General features: G+C 37.5%; 2 protein-coding genes across 3 annotated transcripts in view; both read right to left on the minus strand.

The window, feature by feature from the left end:
* The window catches only part of LOC140137806 (enoyl-CoA delta isomerase 1, mitochondrial-like), a 52,751-nt gene extending 47,230 nt beyond the window's left edge, over nucleotides 1-5,521 (minus strand). The window contains exon 1 of one of the 2 annotated variants that reach the window (XM_072159590.1): nucleotides 5,389-5,521. In XM_072159590.1, the coding sequence (XP_072015691.1) occupies nucleotides 5,389-5,422 (34 nt within the window). In that variant the 5' untranslated portion in view covers nucleotides 5,423-5,521. The remainder of the gene's footprint in view (nucleotides 1-5,388) is intronic. The other variant, XM_072159591.1, reaches the window with a different exon arrangement.
* A 5,484-nt stretch (nucleotides 5,522-11,005) lies between these two features.
* The window catches only part of LOC140137808 (U4/U6 small nuclear ribonucleoprotein Prp31-like), a 99,603-nt gene continuing 89,779 nt past the window's right edge, over nucleotides 11,006-20,829 (minus strand). The window contains 6 exon segments of the mRNA XM_072159593.1: nucleotides 11,006-11,727; nucleotides 13,814-13,912; nucleotides 14,806-14,897; nucleotides 14,900-15,006; nucleotides 18,803-19,020; nucleotides 19,753-19,910. Of these exon segments, the coding sequence (XP_072015694.1) occupies nucleotides 11,632-11,727; nucleotides 13,814-13,912; nucleotides 14,806-14,897; nucleotides 14,900-15,006; nucleotides 18,803-19,020; nucleotides 19,753-19,910 (770 nt within the window). The 3' untranslated portion in view covers nucleotides 11,006-11,631.

Raw genomic sequence — 20,829 nt, forward strand, 5'->3', positions numbered from 1 at the left:
ACTCTCACACCCCTGACTATAATTTTATTACGTATTTCTTGGCCATGGTGGAACACTGAGCAACGCTTGTAGCTTCACGAAAACACACGAGCGTACATCGCTATCGACAAGCGTTGCATGCACATTTGACCTCGATCGTGTGCATGTACATTGAATCTGTGCATGCACGGTTAGATTAAGTTCACTACTCATTTCACAGATACGCATGGATATTTTACTCGGCCATGTTTTCTAGTTTCGAGAGCGGGACCGAGACTCAGGCTAGCAAATGTCATGTGCCTCACGTTGCGCAGCTTCGATAAGCAATGAATTTCATTTACCAGAAAAAGTTGCAGCATGCCGTCAAAAATATAAACAAGTAAACAGACGTCGTCTGCTGCCCAAACGATGACGTAACAACCATTTTAAACATACAAAGACATAGTTTATTAAATAACTAGTGTATTAAAATGTAATAAAACATACTTTGCGTTTGTATCATATTTTTCTGTGTGTTTTCCTTTTTTGACCAGTATATATTTGAACAAATTGAAAAAAATGTGGTAACAAGGTCAAGGTCAAACCCCTTTGGTTTAATGGGGGTGGGAGGATTCAATTCTCCCATATTCAAGCAAGCAAATGACTCTGACCCCCTTAAGGGGGTACTACACCCCTGGCCAATTTTGTGCCTATTTTTGCATTTTTCTCAAAAAGTATAGTGCATTGGTGACAAGTAAGATATGTATATAAGCAAGGGCAAGGAAGTAGTTATTGATTTATTGATCAAATATTGGTTTTCCCTCATTTTTTACTGCAACTCCACAACTGTTGTCTGTGCTGAAATAAAATTTCCAGTGCAGTAGTTGTAGTCCTTGCCCCTATAATATACATATCTTACTTGTCACCAATGCCCTATAATTTTTGAGAAAAATGCAAAAATTGGTACAAAATTGGGCAGGGGTGTAGTACCCCCTTAAATGAAGCCCCAGACCCCAAACACAAGGAATTTCCCTTAATATTTTGTTGTTGTCACATTTTCAATCATCACAATGAGTAAAGTTCACCTTGCCCACAATGAAATTTATTAAATTTAAAGACCCCACTGGAACAGACCCCTACTGCCCCATGCCTTATGAAAAAACCCTATTTAATTCACATTGACTGCCCCTGGTTACGGATGGTGTCATCTTTTATTTACAGTCATTCAGTCATTTAATAAAGGATTTATCTTGGATTAATCAACCCAAAATGTCAGTCGGCACAAGTGCATCACTGTGCAAGCAAGCACAACAAATCATATCCAATGTATGGGATTATTTCTTAACAAAGGAAGCGGAGCAGCGAAGCTTTGGACTTCGAAGATAAGAGTGCTATCCAGAACACTATGGAAGCAACCGGAATTAAATCTAGGTCAACCCTCTACAAGATTAGAAAACATGGACCTAAATCGCCAGTGAAAAGAGGACCCAAAAGGAAGCGGATAGTCGACAGCGTAGATGATTTTGATCGAGGTGTTATCAGGCGGCTAATTAGCAATATGTACATAGAGAAGAAGTGGCCAACAATTAACTCAATATATGATGAGGTCAATCAACTTCCAAGGTAGCAAGTCATCACTAAGAACAATTTTAAAAGACATGGGCTACAAATATAGCAAGAGGCCGGAAAGACTTGTTAAAGAAAGGCCAGACATTGTTGCCAAAAGACACGACTACCTGAGTAAAATGAAACAAATTAGACAGCTTACCAACTGCCCTGTCGTGTATTTAGACGAAACATTCCTCCACCAGAATCATACAAAGTCCAAATGCTGGGTAATTGCTGGATCAGGAGGATTTCTTATTCCAACCGGAAAGGGAAGCAGGTTAATTATTTTGCACGCTGGGTCAAAAGAAGGATTTATTCAAGATGCTCTCCTTTCATTTCAATCCAAGACGGGATCTAGTGATTACCACGATGAAATGAATGGCAACGTTTTTCTAGAATGGTTTACACATCAATTTTTGCCAAATATACCCCAACACACTGCCATCGTCATGGACAATGCCCCTTACCATTCCGTGCAGGAGGAACGGATCCCCACCATGAACACAAAGAAAGCCGATATTGCAAGAGTGGCTAACAGCTCAAAATGTAGATTTGTGTCCAACCATGATCAAGGTGCAGCTTTATGCACTTATTCAGATGCACAAACCAAGGTGTACGAAGATGGTCATTGACGAATTGGCAAGATCCCATGGTCACTATATTCTGCGACTGCCCCCTTACCATTGCGAGTTGAATCCTATCGAACTGATTTGGGGGCAAGTCAAAGGTGACGTTGCTACAAAAAACTCAACATTCAAGATGGTAGACGTTAAAAAGCACCTTGAAAATGCACTAGCAAATGTAACGCCTGAAAATTGGGCTAAAGCTGAGCAGCATGTCATCAAACTTGAAGAAGAAATGTACAATAATGAAGTCAAAATTGACACAACACTACCGGAAGACCAATTGAACAGCTTCCGATTCCAAATTGAAGTCGACAATAGCAGCATCGAAGAGTCAGACTCGGACTCTGAAGATGACGAAGCTGATGCCTATGCCAGTGCACCAGAGTTCCCCGCTTGGAGTTTGAGTGAAGTGTAGACAGGTAAGTCAGATTATAATTTACAAATTGTCCTTACAATTACATGAAATTCAACATGCATGCACATGATCATCATAGGGTAGTGCACTTGTACACAATGTTTTTCATGATTTACTTCATTGATTTTGAATAGTGCAAATCCTCGACCTGCTGAGACCTGCTGTCGCATAATCCTACCTGCAAAAAGCAGTCATTTCTTCTGCACTGCAAGTGCAAGTTGAGCTGCTCACAAATCAGGCATTGAGTTTTGCAAAGTGACAGGTGTGCTGTAAATCGCACGCCTGGATAACCCGAGGTGTGCTCTTAGGTGTGCTGCAAATCGCACACCTAAATAAATCAAGGTGTGCTTTTTTCAAAACTGGTGTATGACTATGATTTCATTTTCAGTTAAAACTTAGCAATATTGTGACTACATGTACTTTTTTTAATTGGCCACGGTTAAGCTCTGGGGTAATGAACGGTGCATTCTGCAAAGATGTCTTTTAGCTGTAAATTTGCTTTGGTGATAACTTTGCTTGTATCATTCGTGGTTAATTGAAAAAATACAATAACAAGAAAAAATGATTTTACAAGTTGGTATGCACAAAGGGCAAAGTTGTATATTGTGTTCATATCACAATCTACCGTAATTTTTTAATTTTGTTTTTTACATTTTATATTCCCCTGGATTTAGAATGTCCCTGGACCTTGGACTAATTGCTAGTGTCATTTGTAATTAATTTAATAAAAATACAAAAAATTACAAAAAGATTTTAAAAAATTATAAATTCTTGTTTAAAATAGGCAAATTCGTAACTTATGTTCACATAATAATCTATGAATGATTTTCAAATGCATTTGTTTTGTATGCTTCTTTACATCATAAATAGCTTGCAATGTGAACTTCATTTATAAATTTGTCTTTTTTGAACATGAATCAATAATTTTTTTTAATCTTTTTGTAATTTTTTTTTTTATTTCTAAAAAATTTTTCAGGGACATTCTTAAGTTCCAGGGACATTCTAAATCCAAAAAGAAAAACTTAAAAAAAAAAAAAAAAAAAAAAAAATTTTTTTTTTTTTTTTTTTTTTTTGAGGCGTCTGGCATCGCACCCCTCGGCGCATTTTCAGGCGTGCGGCGCGTGCGAATCGCACTCGCACGCCTTAAAACTCAATGCCTGCACAAATACACAATATGCAATCGATCCAAGGTTTATCAAATCAATTTGTTGTTTACTTTGTGACTTAAAAGTGTCACTCGCGTAAATACGTGAGTGACACTTGCAAGTCACGAAGTAAACAACAAACAAAAAATCAACTCGACGAGGCATGTTTGAACTGCATTCTTGAGCTAGCTCACGCACTCAGCTCCGGTCAACTGCTTTGTTTTCTCGGATTTTACAGCATATCATGTAGCGCATACATGTTATGATAGTAATCCCAATCATCATCGAGGGCTCATAGAAGCAGAAACATCTAATATGATCCATGAAGGGGAATTAGTGCAAATATTGTAAATGATCCATTAAATTTCACCAACATCGCGGTAAAATTATTTACATCTTCCACATGTCTCTGTACTGTACGCCAGCCGTATATCGGCCTGTATCTTAAAGTACGGCGATGTACGTGATGACCTCTGTCAACTAACCAATCACATAACGGCAGGGTTAAGGGGGTACTACACCCCTGGCCAATTCTGTGCCTATTTTTGCATTTTCTCAAAAATTATAGCACATTGGTGACAAGTAAGATATGTTTATTAATGGGGCAAGGACTACAACTACTGCACTGAAAATTCAGCAACTCAAGGCAAGTAGTTATTGATTTATTGATCAAATATTGGTTTTCCTCATTTTGGACTGTAACTCCACAACTGTTGTATGTGCTGAAATAAAATTTCCAGTGCAGTAGTTGTAGTCCTTGCCCCTATAATATACATATCTTACTTGTCACCAATGCGCTATAATTTTATAAGAAAAATGCAAAAATAGGCACAAAATTTGGCAGGGGTGTAGTATACCCCCTTAAGGTCACCACTGTTCGAGGTCACTGCGCTGTACAGTGCATAGACGCTTAGTACGCTACATGGACGCAATAGCAGTGTTCCAGGTTGGCCAAGAAATTCGTAATAAAATAATACGCCTAGTGTTTTAAACTTTAAGCTTACATTATAACATTTCCAACTTCCGTACTCACCATCATGTAGGTATCCTAGGTGAATTCAAATTTGCCATCAAATTGCATCGTTTTATATATCAAATTAAAGCCCTTGAGTAAACTAAGCCAAAACTGAAAACCTTTTTTTCATAGCACTTTCCGTAGCAAAGTTACATCTTGTCAAAGATTGACTTTCATCAAAAAGATTCAGCTAGCAAAATTCCCCAAAGCGGCATTTCGGGGTGTTTCTAGATCTTAGTCTCATGGCGATGGCAGCTTTTTTAATGGAACTGCTATCAAAATCCTCTAAAATTCCATGTGCGACTTGATTATCACCATAAAAAATCATATATCTTCTACTAGCGAACTGTAGAAGACATGAAGAGGTAGGTTTCCTTCACCCACCTATTCTCGAAAAAATTCAAATTTCTATGTAAATATGCATTGTGTTGGGGCCCCGGTCTCGGCGAATTCGCTGACTAGTAAATGTGTTAACTAAGGTTTGCCTAGGTTACCTACATCATGATCATAAGTTGACCATAGTCCATATTGTTATAAATCATGATCAGTGATTTTCGTACCACTGCAAACTTCAATTCATAATTTTCAAATATTTCTTTACATAAACTCCCTAAAACTTACCCGTTGCTGCCCGAAAAGCTGTCAAAGTGGACATTTTTTCAAGTTTATTTTGCAGCGAATTCTGTGATATTTTCGCAAATTATTCGCTAAAGAGAGCTTGTAACCATTCCATTGTTTCTATTCTTTTGCAGTTCAGACAGTGGTTCTAAATCAAGTTAAGAATAATTAAAATTCAGGTATTTTTCCTCCCCGGGTGGACAATGGAGTATATGGGGGAACAATTTTTTGGCAAGCCCAAAAGGTGCAATGGCTTAGCGTGGGTCATCACATTGGGGGAGGGGGGGGGGCAACGACCATGATTGGGGGGTGATCGGGTCCGATGGGGGTGGGGGAGCCGTTTTTCAGCAATTTTTTTTCATGGGATTTTTTTAAATTTCAGATCAATTGGGGGGGCACGTGAGCTCATGTGCCCCGTGCCCCTATGACGCCACGCCACTGCAAAGGTGGGAGGGGCAGGGTTGCCGATCGAAGGAGGAGGAGATAGACAAGAGATTTTGGGCAACTTAGTCCAGGGGGGCTATATAAAGGGGCTATCATTTTCTTCAGGGGGGGTGGCAAATATACAGAGGGGGGAGGTCATAACATTTTGGAAAGAAAAATAGGGGGGTCATACAATTTTTGATGACCAAAATGTTGGGAGTCACAAATTGACCAAAGATAGGCCTAGTGTGTTTATTCAAAAGATTTCAATAAATTTTAACCTGTTCAGGGTGTAGGCTTAAGGTGTATCGGTGGTGGAGGGCACAAATCGGCTGTTGAGATTGGATTAAGCATTTCCTTTTTCTTGACCCAAAGGCTGACAGTAAAAGGGTTCACTTGATTGTTGGGAGTGGCCTGCTTTTGGCCTTGTTCTTTGTCTTCAAATCTGTTTCCACATCACATAGGTCAGCATGCTTATAAGCTTTTTAGCCTGCCTGGCTTGAGCATTTTGTTTGAGCCTGGTCCCATCAGGACCCAAGTGTCTCCACGTGGAGCGACCGTTTTAACCCAAATTGAGAATCGTCTTATCATGTGATATGCGAGCACATCGAGCAGTAAAGTTTTGCACCATTTTCCTGACATGTCTCTATGGGTACACCTTTTTAGGGCACCTATCTCAAAAGTGTATATCATGTGCATGATTACTTGCTTGATCACAAAAAACACCCCTTTTCACTCTTTTTTGGACAGTGCATGAGTGCCCCCACCCCCCTATAGCCATGGTCATTCTGCTGGGGCATCATGACCCTATTTTTACCCACTTTCACCCGAAGACTTTTTTAATAAGTAATTACTTAATAAACTAAACCTAACAAAAATTGTGGCAAGAAAGGACATATTATGTGAGGAAACATGCCTAAAAAAGCTTTGAAAATTTTTTGACTCGCTACACTCGCAAATTCTTATATTTTGGGACTTTTTGTATACTTTTGCAAATTGAAGGGGAGCTGTGCATCGGAACCCAGCATCCCCCTACGGCTCTGGGGTAGGGCAAATTACCCAGGAAGGTGGTGGGGGCACTTTAATGTTGGAGGTGATGATGTCAAAAAGCTTCAAAGGCCCCTTTTCAGAATTGTCACCCAACAGCCCCATATTTTTGGCTGTCACCCAAAGACCCCTTATTTCTCCTTGAATGTCACATACAGACCAAACTGTTTCAACTTAAAATGGCAATTTCCATTCAGCACTGTTTTCATTACTTAAGATTTCAAAGCCATTTGAAGCAATTAGTAAAACAATAGTCAGTCTATGTTTCTTTGGGTCTGTTATTGACTCATGAAAGTCTCAGCCAAACACCTGTACCAATCTCATATTAAAGTGCCCCCAGACTTTCCCCACCAACCTTTCTCTTGACCTAGAGGCTGACAGTAAATTGTTCACTTGATTGTTGAGAATGGCCTTCTTTTCCCTGATCTTTATCTTTTTGGGGAGCCCGCTACGGCTTAAGCGTATAGGCTTGTCATCTTTGTTTGAAATACAAAATTATTGGGTTTATAAAAACACCCAATACACAGTGACTTTTGTGTCGCTTAAACATGTTAAACATGCTCCTAAAACCTGATATCTAAGGCAACTTTCCGTTAAATCAATAACCAAGCATGCAATATTGTCAGGTATTACAAGCGACAGTTATATCTGATGTCCATTTGGAAAACAATGAAGAATTAAATATGCAAACCTATATTCTAAATAAAATAATTCTGCTCCAACAACCCCCACAACTTGACGAAATGGAAACCTGATCTTTATTCCTTTTTACTTGAAACCAACCGCTTTCATCCCAATGCAGTAGGCCTACGATTTTATACCTCTCTCACTGAATATGCTTTGCATTTCCCAATCTTTCTTTGCTTAGTATGCTAATGTTAATATTGTTTTAAAGAAAAAAAATCATCCAAACGGTTACATTTCAACCCCGGGGTAGCACTTCAATATGAAATGGATATAGGTGTAGGGCTGTGCAATAAAGGGCATCCTGTGAGAGCAAAATATAAGAAATATGGGGTCATTGCAAGGGTGAGAGCATGATTTTTGGCATTCGGTGAGAGCAAAATGCACAAAATATGGGGGTCATTGGGTGAGAGCCTAAAGAAGCCTCGAAAATTGAATTCCTAGTTCTAAATAGAGGCCTTGCATTCTTTTATCGATTGGCTCCAAACAAAGGATTTGAACCGGTGTCCTTCACCGTAGTTATGGCGGAGTGCAGTCCATTCAATCAAATGTTGTCATCAACCTATTCGATCGTAGTGCAGGGTTATATGAGCGAGACGAACTGTCACGGTAGATTGCAATCATGCTTTGTTGAATGCATTTGAGTAGTCCGCCATATTTACGGGATGATACGTCACATGCAAGGCCTCTATGGCTTCAAGTTGCTTTGATATTTCAAAAGAATTAACAATTGATTGACGAGGCTTGTTGCTGTTCAGATGGAAATATATGGGTCAAGGTCTGTGGGTGACAGATCTAAAGGAAAAATATGAGGACTTTAGATGACAGAGCATGTGCTGGTAATGGAGTCTTTGGGTGACAGCGATGGTGAAAAGGGGGTTCTTAACAGACCTACATACGCGTCACCTCGAAAGTGGGAGTGCCCCCCTCCCCCCGGATTTCAGCACATCACATCAAAGCTCCCATTGGGCGCCCCATTCCTTTTTTAAAGGAATTTTTATTCTCTTTTCTTTCCACACAGGCCAGCATGCTTATTATATAGGCTTTTAGCCTGGCTTGAGCATCCGTTTAAACAAACACATCCTGAATAATGGTTGTCAGTCTTATGAAGTACAATTAATATACAAGAGAAAAGAGTTCACATTCAGTTTTTTTAAATTTATTTTGCATATACATAATTATACGAGATCATGCGAAAATATAAGTAAGGAATATCCCGGGGGTGGGGTCGACAGAGATGTGCGGCTCAAGCTTCCAAACCCTTACCCACTTTTAAGGGTAATTTTTAAAAATGGAACCCATGATGTCTAAAGATTTTGGATTAAGTCCATATTTTTACAAATTTTTATAGTTGTAGTACCAAATTTTGCATGCAACAGCATCCGTAAAAAATACGAGCTTTAAAACAGTTAAGTAACATGTATTTTGCATGTAGCGTGGAAAAAAAAATGAGACACAAGTCTAGGGATTTCTCATCAAAAAGCCTACCATTCGAGCGGCACATCCCCATATGCCTCATATTTGGTATACCCCAACCCTGGGGAAATAGGTAGCAAACTCTTGATTTTTATGGATAAAAATGTCCAAATTTGCTTAAATTCATGTGAAATCAACCCACATCCAGGTCATTTTCCCATGCCCAGGGAAGGCATTTAGTTGATTTGAATTTGCACAAATTCTTCCAAATATAAAAACTGACCAAAAAATGATGTTGTTTTTTTTACAATCTGTATGTAACTTTACCATCCAATACTAAACTCTGTTTAGGGATGATTTCCAACTGCTGCTGGCCCTAGCAAAGCCAGTGATTGAAGGTGGTATAACACCAACTGATCAATTTTGTGACTAATTTTGCATTTTTCTCAAAAAATATCTACACACTGGTAACAAAAGTTATGTATATTATAGGGGCAAGGAATCCAATTACTTCACTGAAATTTCAGTGACTCAAACAAGTGGTTCATTATATGTTAAGAAATGAGGTACATTCTAGTGGTACCTCTCTTTTTATCATAAATAATGTATCGCTTGTCTTGAGTCACTGAAATTCCAGTGTAGTAACTGGATTCCTTGCCCTATAATATACATAACTTTTGTTACCAGTGTATTATATTTTTTGAGAAAAAATGCAAAAAATAGCGACAAATTTATCAAATTTACCACCTTAACTCCGTTCTATTCTGAACAATACAAACCAGGCTCATCTGCTGGTTCTGTACCCGGTGGGGTCACTCCCTGGCAGGGGGGACGGGTAGGACCATTACCACAAGTACAAATTACCCCCTTTCGCAGTCGATTTCAAGGACAAATCATGAAATTTTACACCCTTTTTTACTCCAAAACAAGGACAAAATGGTACTCTGAAACACCCATATATTTTAGATTCCGAGGACACATTTGCAATTTTGACCCTATTTCAACATTTCAAGGACAAGGCCAGCTATCCACGGGATTGGGAGAAAATAATAAGAACCCCTTTTTTTTCAATTTCACTGACATTTGTGCGATAAAACACCCCAATTTTTCCAATTTCACAGACAATTTTGTCTGCGGACAAGCCCTAAAAACGACCCCTTATTCCGCGATTTTGGTAACGATCATGCGGTCAGCATTGCAAGTTGAGTGACCCCACCGGGGTTCTGTACGGGCCCAGCAGTTAACCAGGTTGGGTTTTGAAGACATACCTTTGGTCACAGCCCAATAAATTCATTCAATAAGATTATGCGATGATATCACTGATTTCATCATCATTTTGGCAATCCCATAATGGAATGGGCTATTCCAGTTGAAATCCATACACCCCTTAGTATGGAAGACACAAGCCATACAGGGATGGTAGATTTCAAATTAAATCACCCATTTAGGTAATCCAATTTCTTCCATGGGGTGTATGGAATTCAACTGGAATAGCCCATTGGTGGAATAAGCAAGCATTAAATAAAGTTCTACAAATGGTGCAACACTCCGAAGAGATCAGAGTATGCTGCTGGCATGACTTAGTGGGGCTGTAGGGATATAAATAATTTAAAAGGACCAAAAGATGAACCAACTTTTTGTTCCTTGACTGTAGCTTTTAGCAGTTTTAGTCCCTTGCATTGTATTTTTTTCTGCAAACTTCTGAATCCACTATCACAGCCAACTGTCCTTGTTAGAAGGTAACACAACTATTTGATAATATCAAACCATCTACATCTATGTTGGTTGTAATATTTATGTTATCTTCCACAAATGTCTTTCATTGGTAGAAAAGGGACCGTTCACAAACACTTGTAAGGGGGGGCCTGATGCAAAAGGCCCCCCCCCCCTTTACAGATCTCAAAAATGTCAGGGCCCCCCTTTTTGACATGAAAATTATGGGTCAACCCCATAGAAAAGCATATAAACTCAATTTTCCCAGGAAAATTTGTGGTCATTTTTTTCAGCCCCCCCCCCCCTTAGGAGTGTCAAAAAAATTCAGGGACCCCCTTTTGCATCAGGCCCCCCCCTTACAAGTGTTTGTGAACGGTCCCTAAGGGAACACATCAAAAAGTTCAAGAAGCCATATGAATGAAACTAGTTTTATTTGGGAGGTCATAAGGGTTTTAAGATGTTGGATTATGTTGCTCATATCGTTGTCTGCTTCACATACTGTCTTATCTCAAAAGGCTGCCTTAAGTGATTTTTTTATAATCATCTAATTTTGATATATAAATACATTGTAAAAATAACTTGGTATATCAATTTTGAGGTCAGATCATACTACTACAATCCATTCATAAAAGAAAGGAGCCACACTGAAACAATAATAATTATGAAATTCAACAAGGATAATAAAAATCACACAAGACAACCTTTTGAGATACAACAATATGTGATGTTGATGAGATATGATTATGATGTACCTCAGTCGCAGCAGAATAAGTTGTAAGTGAGCTAGTACCATAGGTACCTTACTACTGGTACATCTAAAATCACAAACATGTTTTATTTATTTACTTAGATGGGGAGGGAGGGTCAGTTTGATAATGAACTAGTTACATTTACAGGGCTTCATCAATCCTTTGGTTTGTTTGTTCTCTGAGTCTACAAATAGTTAGTTAACTGCTTTCATTATTAGAGTTTCTGGAAGCCAGTTGTCGCTGAAAAGTATCTTGCATTAGCCTCGGCAACATTCTTCTCTGCAGCATTGGGATTGACAATCTCCAGACCCTGTATAGAGAGCAATAGCAATAACAATATTTTTATATCAATATGTAAACAACATTTTATAGAATGGTTTTATTTCGATTTAGTACATGTATCTTTGCTCACAGCCATCTGGCTTTGCTCTGCACAATGGGTGTGTGATAACTCAGGGTTTATGCTTGGAGAGGAGAGTTTATGAAGAGATGATCGATGAGGTATTATCCATTTAGTAGCCAATTTGCGCAATAACAGAGTCAATACGCAAGGAATACATCATGGAGATTTCCATATTATCTTCATATATAAATATTATTAATGTATATAAGTATATGTGTATATGTTCACTTCAGCTTATTAATATACACTAAGCCAAAAAAGAAACTTATAATTTTTCACAAGGTCATATCTTAAAATCTTGTCTATCAAAATTAACCAAAATTACACACAGGATTGCCTCAATACTCTACTCTAAACACATGTCAATAACTATGCAGTTGTCCAACTGACACAACAGCAAAATGCACTGACATGCAACACCTTCCTGGACCACATTCACAGCACAACAGATTTCTTTGGCTGGGTTCCAATTATTCGCCTGTGACTGTGATCCCAGTAGCTGTTCTGTGTCAGTGCATTTTACTGTTGTGTCAGTTGGACAACTGCTTGGTTACTGACATGTGTTTAGAGTAGAGTATTGAAGTAATCCTGTGTGTAATTTTTGTTAATGTACAGGCGAATAATTGGAACCCAGCCAAAGAAATCTGTTACGCTGTGAATGTTGTCCAGGAAGGTGTTGCATGTCAGTGCATTTTGCTGTTGTGTCAGTTGGACAATTGTTTGGTTACTGACCAGTGTTTAGAGTAGAGTATTGAAGTAATCCTGTGTGCAATTTTTGTTCATTTTTATGGAGAGGATTTTAAGATATGACCTTGTGAAAAATTATAAGTTTCTTTTTGGCTTAGTGTATAACTGCTTTCTCTAAACCCGAATCAAAGAATACTCCTTTTTCTTTCCCTCAAAACAATTTATATTATTCCAGTCGCCTCTTAGACTTACGTAAGCTTAGACATGCTGGACGCTGAAAGACCACGCAACAAATGGAGCGATTAAAATGGTTGAAAAACAGAGCTTGATAAATTAAAAATCAAGATCTAATGACAGGGTGGGTCAACAGGAATGAAATAAATGAGAGGAGAGGGGAAGAGGGGTAACTGCCCCTGTGGGATTCCTTTACCTCTACTTCCCCCTGTAGGAAAAAAATGAATGAAATATTCACTTCTCATTTATTCCCTATGAATAGGCCTACTTAGTGTCCCCAATTTAATATCATGGTTTTTAATGGTGAGATTTAGTGAGTTTTAGTTGTGTTAGTTGCAGAGTAACTGCAACTTTTTGCCTCTGACATCAAGAGTGCACAAATGAGCTAACTATGCATTTATACATCCACAATGCAACTTTGATGTAAACCGAACTTGTCCCCTTAAAATATCCATCCCCTTACCCCCTGCTCAGAAAAACTGGCTAAGCTACTGGTGTGTGTGCTTTTGTAAGCACAGACAAACAAAGACACCCCGCCCCCACACACCTACATGTTTTCCCTGACAAATGTGGATCCTATGTAGTTAACAGCGTAACCGTGGACCTCAAGCACTGGCATTTCACTATTGAAATTGTGGCCTTTTGTGGTTAAGATAATGATATTAAGGGGGTACTACACCCCTGCCCAATTTGGTGCCTATTTTTGCATTTTCTCAAAATTAGGCGCATTGGTGACAAGTAAGATATGTATATTATAGGGGCAAGGACTACAACTACTGCACTGGATATGTTATTTCAGCACAGACAACAGTTGTGGAGTTACAGTCAAAAATGAGGGAAACCAATATTTGATCAATAACTGTTTGCCTTGAGTTGCTGAATTTTCAGTGCAGTAGTTGCAGTCCTTGCCCCTATAATATACATATCTTACTTGTCACCAATGCGCTATAATATTTGAGAAAAATACAAAAATAGGCACAAAATTGGCCAGGGGTGTAGTACAGGACTGGTGTGGGGGTGGGTGTGTGAGTGTGAGGTGGGTGGGTTAGTTTAGTTAATTAGTTATACAGACCTGTAATGGTGTAAATGCCACACTGGAAGCTGTACCAGATGTTTCTCTTCCACGCACTGTTGATCTGCCACCGTGTTGTTGCTGCTTCTGTAATTGTCTCTGTTTTATCAACAACATAAAAGTATACATAGTAAGTCATTGGTATAATGCATGATTTCACATCCTACTCATAAGTATATTTCTGCTATACACCAATCCGAGAAGCGTTTACTGTATTTGGCCCTCTATTGACGGCAACACAGATGTACCAGAGCGGGAGATTTAATTCGTAATTCAATACTCATGATTGTGTATTGAATATCACTGTTGTGTACAATTCCGGGTACAATTCTGTATAGCACACAATAAATAATGGATGGAACCCCCGACCTCGGGACACCGCAGTTTTACATCGGGGACACCGCAGTAATGGCGAAGTCGGATAGGTGTATACCAAAACATGTCAAGTATAAAGGGCACCAATTAGTTTTCAGAATAAAGCTGAGTTTATTATACTTCTGCAGAAAAGTGATTGTCACATATACTTCATGTTTACTTCTATTTTCAGAGCATCGAGCCGGTCGATTGATAATTGCGAAAACGAAGTCGCTTTTGCGTGTTGACAAAAGTTCAACTACCGAGTGATGTCACTTGTCAGTGGAATGCTTTATCCTATCATTGTCTACCAAATGGATTATTTTGCCAAGTGATTTACTTTTACTCATTAATTTTTGGAAATGTATTGAAAACAATAAATAACATAAATTCAGCTTAAGTATCAAATGTCATATCTAGATAATTTGAAATTTTGTTTGAAATGTCAGTCTTTCGTAACAATTTTACATGTAGTACTTAATGTGTGTGTGGTTTTTCTTTTTGCATTTTCATCTTTTTTTGCTTTCTTCTCATTCAAACCAAAATGCTTTTTGTGAATGTAGATTTCATTTAAATGAAGAAACTCTCTTGGTCTTGGAAATTTACACCCAATCAGTCTCTGCTACAACCTTGCTTACCTGTAAACTCTTTGATAATTTAACCTGTGTCTTGTTGTCCACCTGTGGTCCTCGTATTCTCCCTGTGCCTGCCTTGCCAACCTGACCCAGAGAAACCCAAGATCTTCTTGATACGCATCCTCTTCTATCTCGGCAAAAGTCATCCTATTTGCGGCTTTTCTCATGTCTGTCATGCCCATTTTGGCTTTCATCTTTCTCACCCTGAAATAAAATATGGCAATTAGTTTATTTCAAAATAACTCAGTAGCATTATATGGTGGCACAGGGGTGAGACTTTGGGTAAAAACCATCCCAAAGTATTCCTCTGGTCATAACATTAAGGGGGTACTACACCCCTGTGGTAAATTTGTGACTATTTTTGCATTTTTCTCAAAAATAATAACACACTGATAACAAAAGTTATGTATATTATTGGGGCAAGGAATCCAATTACTACACTGATAGTTCAGTGACTCAAGACAAGCGGTTCAGTATATATGATAGGAATTGAGGTACATCCTAGCGGTACCTTATTTCTTATCATAAATAACGAACCGCTTGTCTCGGGTCACTGAAATTCCAGTGTAGTAATTGGATTCCTTGCCCCTATAATATACATAACTTTTGTTGCCACTGTATTATTAGTTTTTGAGAAAAACGCAAAAATAGACACAAATTTATCGAGGTGTAGTACCTCTAAACAAAGTATAGTTTGACCTATCTGCACACATACTATTCTTGAGTTTTACTTGGGGGAGTGGTCAATTGTTTTGGCCACATAGGAGTCAAAAACTGAAAGTGCTTAGATTTCAAAGAAAATGGTCTCAATTTGTCCACCATGTAAGAACAAGTCAAATAAGGAATAATTCACTCCATCTAGGATGTTACATTACCAAGGAAACATCACAAAATAGGTCATGGTCATTAGGCCCTAACCTAAAGGCTGTAATAGAGTTGACCTGTATTGTCAGATTTTGGTAATAGCAAAGCATTTTAGGCAGCGCAACTCAGCACCGTCAAAAGTACAAACTTCAGTCTATATATCCCACTAGCATATATATCCTAGGGCTGTAAAATATAATTTAATAGTATTTTGGTGGCCATTTTTAAAACCTCACTCTAGCTGGATTTCCCCACTTTGAACCAAAATTCAGTTCCCTGAAAAGTACAAAGTTCAGTCAATATATCCCATAAACGGACTAATTTACAGCTTGTCATTTGGTGGCCATTTTGTAAAACACCCTCTAAGTTCCCCACGTTTTCCCTAAAGTTGGACTTAAATATTTTTATTCAGCAAATTCAAAAGTATAAAGTTCAGTCAAAGTATCCCATAAGCAGAAAATGTAAGGCTTATTAGATTATCATTTAATGTATTTTGGTAACCATATTGAGAAATGCCGTCTAGCAGAAGTTCCACACATCTTCTTCAGATGGAACCACAAATTCTCAAAGGAACAAACTTATATATATCCCATTAGACGATTCTTCTCCAACTCTAAAATATAATTTAATGGTAATTTGGTGGCAATTTTATTTATCCCCCCTCATAAGTAGAAATTCAAAACTTCTTCCCCAGCTTTTTCATCTCCCTGTTAAAATACAGCATATGTTTGTTTGCTTCAGAGCTTAGTGATCACATGTATGAGCTTGCTAATTAAATATATTTACACTGAAAAAGGGACAATATTTGACATTTTACGTAAAGCCATATCCTAAACCAAGCTGGTTACACCTTTAAATGGCTTTCATACACTCCTAGATACGGAGAAGCAATCAGAGCAAACCTTACTAGCTGTGCATAAATATTGTATAATTGCACGGGCGTAATGCATGCAGTACTTTCAGACATTCCTTTTTCTTGGGGGAGGATGTATGTATATTTGCTTGCATTTTACAACATTTTTAGTGACAATTTTGTAATAAAAATAGCAAATATCGCAGGATTTTAGTTGTGTATGAAATAAGTTAATAAATGTGTATCACTTGTTGGGAGTGAATGCACTTGTACCGAGACATGATGTGTCTAATGCACTCCCCCTTTTGGGGCTTGTGCATTAAACGCATCAACATCTCAGTACGTGTGCATTATTTTGTACAATTTCACTCCCAACAAGTGATAAGCGTTTATTAACATATAAGAATATCCCTTTAATTCCAACATCAGAAACTTTGCTAAAAACTTTATATGGTGAAACTACTTAAACTGATGACTTTTCAATCTGCTTGTTACCAGGGCCCAACCATTTTCGCAAATTCGCTTTCTCTACCAATTTGATATGTTTATGCAATTAAGTTTTTCCCTGCATGATTCATATTGCAAGTAAGTTTCAGCAAAATATATGGTTTTACTACTTACTTTCTGCCATTTTACTCATGAAGAATGAAAGGATAGGTAAAATGTGTAAGTCTAAATTCGGCTATATATGTTTATTAATATTTTGCTATATTTTTTCCCACCACAAATCGCATTTTTTTATGTGCAATTTGAAATTTCTTTTGCACAAATTGTTTGGCCCTATCTACGATATGTTGGTTCAAAAAGTCAACTGAAATCTGAACCATCAAATTGTAATCGCCACCTCACGCGACTTGCAACCAATTTTACTTTAATGGACAACGATGTTGATCAACAAAATAGACGAGAGATTTATAATCTGTATGTTATCATTTTATCAGGGTTGATTACAATCTCTTGTTTTGAAATTGGTGTCATACAATCTCTTGTTTTGAATTGGTGTTATACAAGTAATATAATACGATGCTTCATCCTGTGTCCCTCAAAATGGCATTAGCTTAATTACTTGACTTGCAATATGCGCTGTTCAGCCTTAAATGAAATTATTTTATTTTCCGTTTTTATTCCCGTACTGGGCAAGGGCAAAAAAGTCAAAGCCCATTGAATCCTCTTAACCTTGACATTTGGGATCATGTTATCTAGGTAAAAAAACACCTGAGCTATGGCAAACTATTCATTAAAAGGTTGCTCCAAACGGAACAATTTGAGACAATTTTTATCAAAATATAGCAATAGTATGTCGTATGCCACAGCAGCTGAAGGGAGTATCCCATTATGCTTTGCGGTACCATTATATAACTGATTGTGCCATAGAAAATGTACACAAAATCCCACACTTCTAAATCAGGGAAGCTTAGACTTTTGTTTGAAAAAATATCACCCATAGAGTATTGTGAATCTATTAATAGCTCTCAATATTTAAGCGGCTCTTAATATTTTGTATACATTTGCTATGGAGCAAGCAGATATACTGCAATGCACGATGGGACTCCTTTCAGCTGCTGTGGTTGTATGCCATATTATATTTAAGTACACAATTTAGTCAATATGTCCCATCAGTAGACCACTCTATGACTCTAAAATGTTAGTTTGGTAGCCATTTTGAAAACAGCCTGTTCCCCTGCATTTTCCTGGAGGTTAGATCCCAAAATTCTTATTCAGTGCACTCAAAGCACAATTTTCAGTCTGTATATCCCATGAGTAAACTATTCTATGTCATTTAATGGTATTGTGGTGGCTATTTTAAAAACCACCCACTAGCAGGAGTTTCCCACCTTTATTAATGATTGGATCCATTTTTTTAAAATTATTAGAAAAAACAAACAATCATTAAAGTGGTACTACACCCCTTGATAAATTTTTGCATTTTTCTCAAAAAATAATAACACACTGGGAACAAAAGTTTGTATGTATATTATAGGGGCAAGGAATCCAGTTACTAAACTGGAATTTCAGTGACTCAAGACAAGCAGTACGTTATTTATGATAAGAAAAGAGGTACCGCTAGAATGTACCTCATTTCTTAACATATGCCCCTATAATATACATAACTTTTGTTACCAGTGTGTAGTTATTTTTTGAGAAAAATGCAAAATTAAGTCACAACATTTATCAGGAGGTGTAGTACAATGTACCACCTTAAGTTTCTGTCAGAACTTGGCTAAAAGTCTTTGTTTTAAAAATTCATGAAACAAAAATGATGAAAACAAGATCAAATACTACCTTCGTCCACCCCTCTTCTTTTTCGGCAAATCCACTGGCGCTGGTAACGGTTTGGCTTGTTTGGGAGGTGGTGGTTCTTGTAATTTGCCTAGTTTTCTCTCTATTTCTTCCCTGAGATTCTCTCCTATTTCCCCTGTAGGACTCTCATGAAAACCATCTACTCGTGCTGCTAATGTACATTTTGCCGACACAAGTCTGGCTGCCTTTTTTCTCAAATCCTGATGAAAAAAAGACAAAGAAATTTATGAAAAATGAATCAAAATGATAATCAAAATATTTTAAAAATCTATCAAAACACTTTTCTGACATTGAAAAGCATTTCTAGTACATTAGACAGCGTATTTGAAGAAAAATAAATTGCCAACTGTGAACTGATAAACATAATATGTTTTATTCTTGATTAAGTTCATCAGGACTGTAGTATTCCATTAATTAAATAAACATTTATTCTACACAATTCCACTTGAAACACTTTCATGGGATGTTTCAAGAGCTAAGGTCTGCTCTTTTCATCGGCCAGATGATCAATACCAACAGAAAATTAGTGTCAACTATCACAAGCTCATGCAGACCTCAGCTCTTAGAAACGTCCCAAATAGTAATTGTTTCAATTGGAGTTGTATAGTAATGTTAATTACAGTGTCTGGCACAGAAAACGGCATTTGTTCATATTTTGAGAGCATGCACAGCATAAACACAGAAGTGGGGTTCAGATTGGCTGATTCAATCACCTGACAATCATAACGACAAACCAATAATCTGATAGCTGATTACACGTCAAAGCGCTGGTCGGCGCAGAGCGGCACTCCTGGAGGGAACACAAAGCTCATGTCGCTCATTAACAGAGCGCTGGTGTCATCAGTGTAGAAGACTGCCGTATTTCTCTGGAACCTAGTGTAATAACTTGTTTTATAGTAATTTTACAGTTCAAAATGTCAAACACATCTTACCGGGTTAGTTCCTTGAACCAAATCAGAATAGAAGATATAGCCTGTGTGAGGATTGGTGGCGATGCTTGAGAAGCCTGATAACGTCTTGCGTTGGGCTCCCAGGACTAAGATGTTACACGATGGCATTTTGGTTAAATTTGTCAGTCCACCGGCTGCACCTGTATAAGTATAGAAAGATGTAGGCCTATTTGTTAAGTATATGCACAAAGTCACTTACAATTTACTTCCTGAATATATATGTCAGCTATTAAAGCTATTAAGGACCTATATGCGACGTCAGTCCCAATCCACAAAATGATGATATTCCCTTTCTTTCAAATAACTATATAAGAAATGCAGCCTTTCTTAAAGGGATCTAGAATGAGCATTTATGGCGTTTCGACAGTATTTTTTGTGGGACATGAGAGCACCTGAGACGTATTGAATTGCATTCTGAATACGAAGCATGTCTTTCTGATGTCAAATAATTTTCATTTTTTGAAATTCACGATATAATACAAATTACACTAATGACAAATTATTAAAATTTGATATTTTTCAAATTTTTGATATATAACAGTCCTCGAAATAGATTATATAAATCTAATGAATATATTCTTAAAGTGTATGTAGCTGGGAGGAAAAGCCGACAATCAATTGAAAATTTTGACCTTTTATATTGAAGATATGGATTTTTTCCCCCAAAAGACCTATTTTATTTTGGTGTTTTAGGAAAAAAAATCCATATCTTCAATACAAAAGGTCAAAATTTTCAATTGATCATTATCAGCTTTTCATCCCACCTACATACACTTTCAGTATAAATCATCAGATTTATAAAGTTTACTTCAAGTACTGTTAATTATCAAAAATATCAATTTTTAATGATTTGCCAATAAATGTGTATTACATTGCGAATTTCAAAAAATCAAAATTATTTGATATCAGAAGGACATTCTTCGTATTCAGAATGCAATTCGATATGTCTGATGTGCTCAAATGTCCCACAAAAAATACTGTCGAAACGCCATAAATGCTCATTCTAGATCCCTTTAAGAAAGGCTGCATTTCTTATATAGTTATTTGAAAGAAAGGGAA

This window comes from Amphiura filiformis, chromosome 17 (assembly GCF_039555335.1).
Source record: "Amphiura filiformis chromosome 17, Afil_fr2py, whole genome shotgun sequence".
NCBI classification, from domain to species: Eukaryota; Metazoa; Echinodermata; class Ophiuroidea; order Amphilepidida; family Amphiuridae; genus Amphiura; species Amphiura filiformis.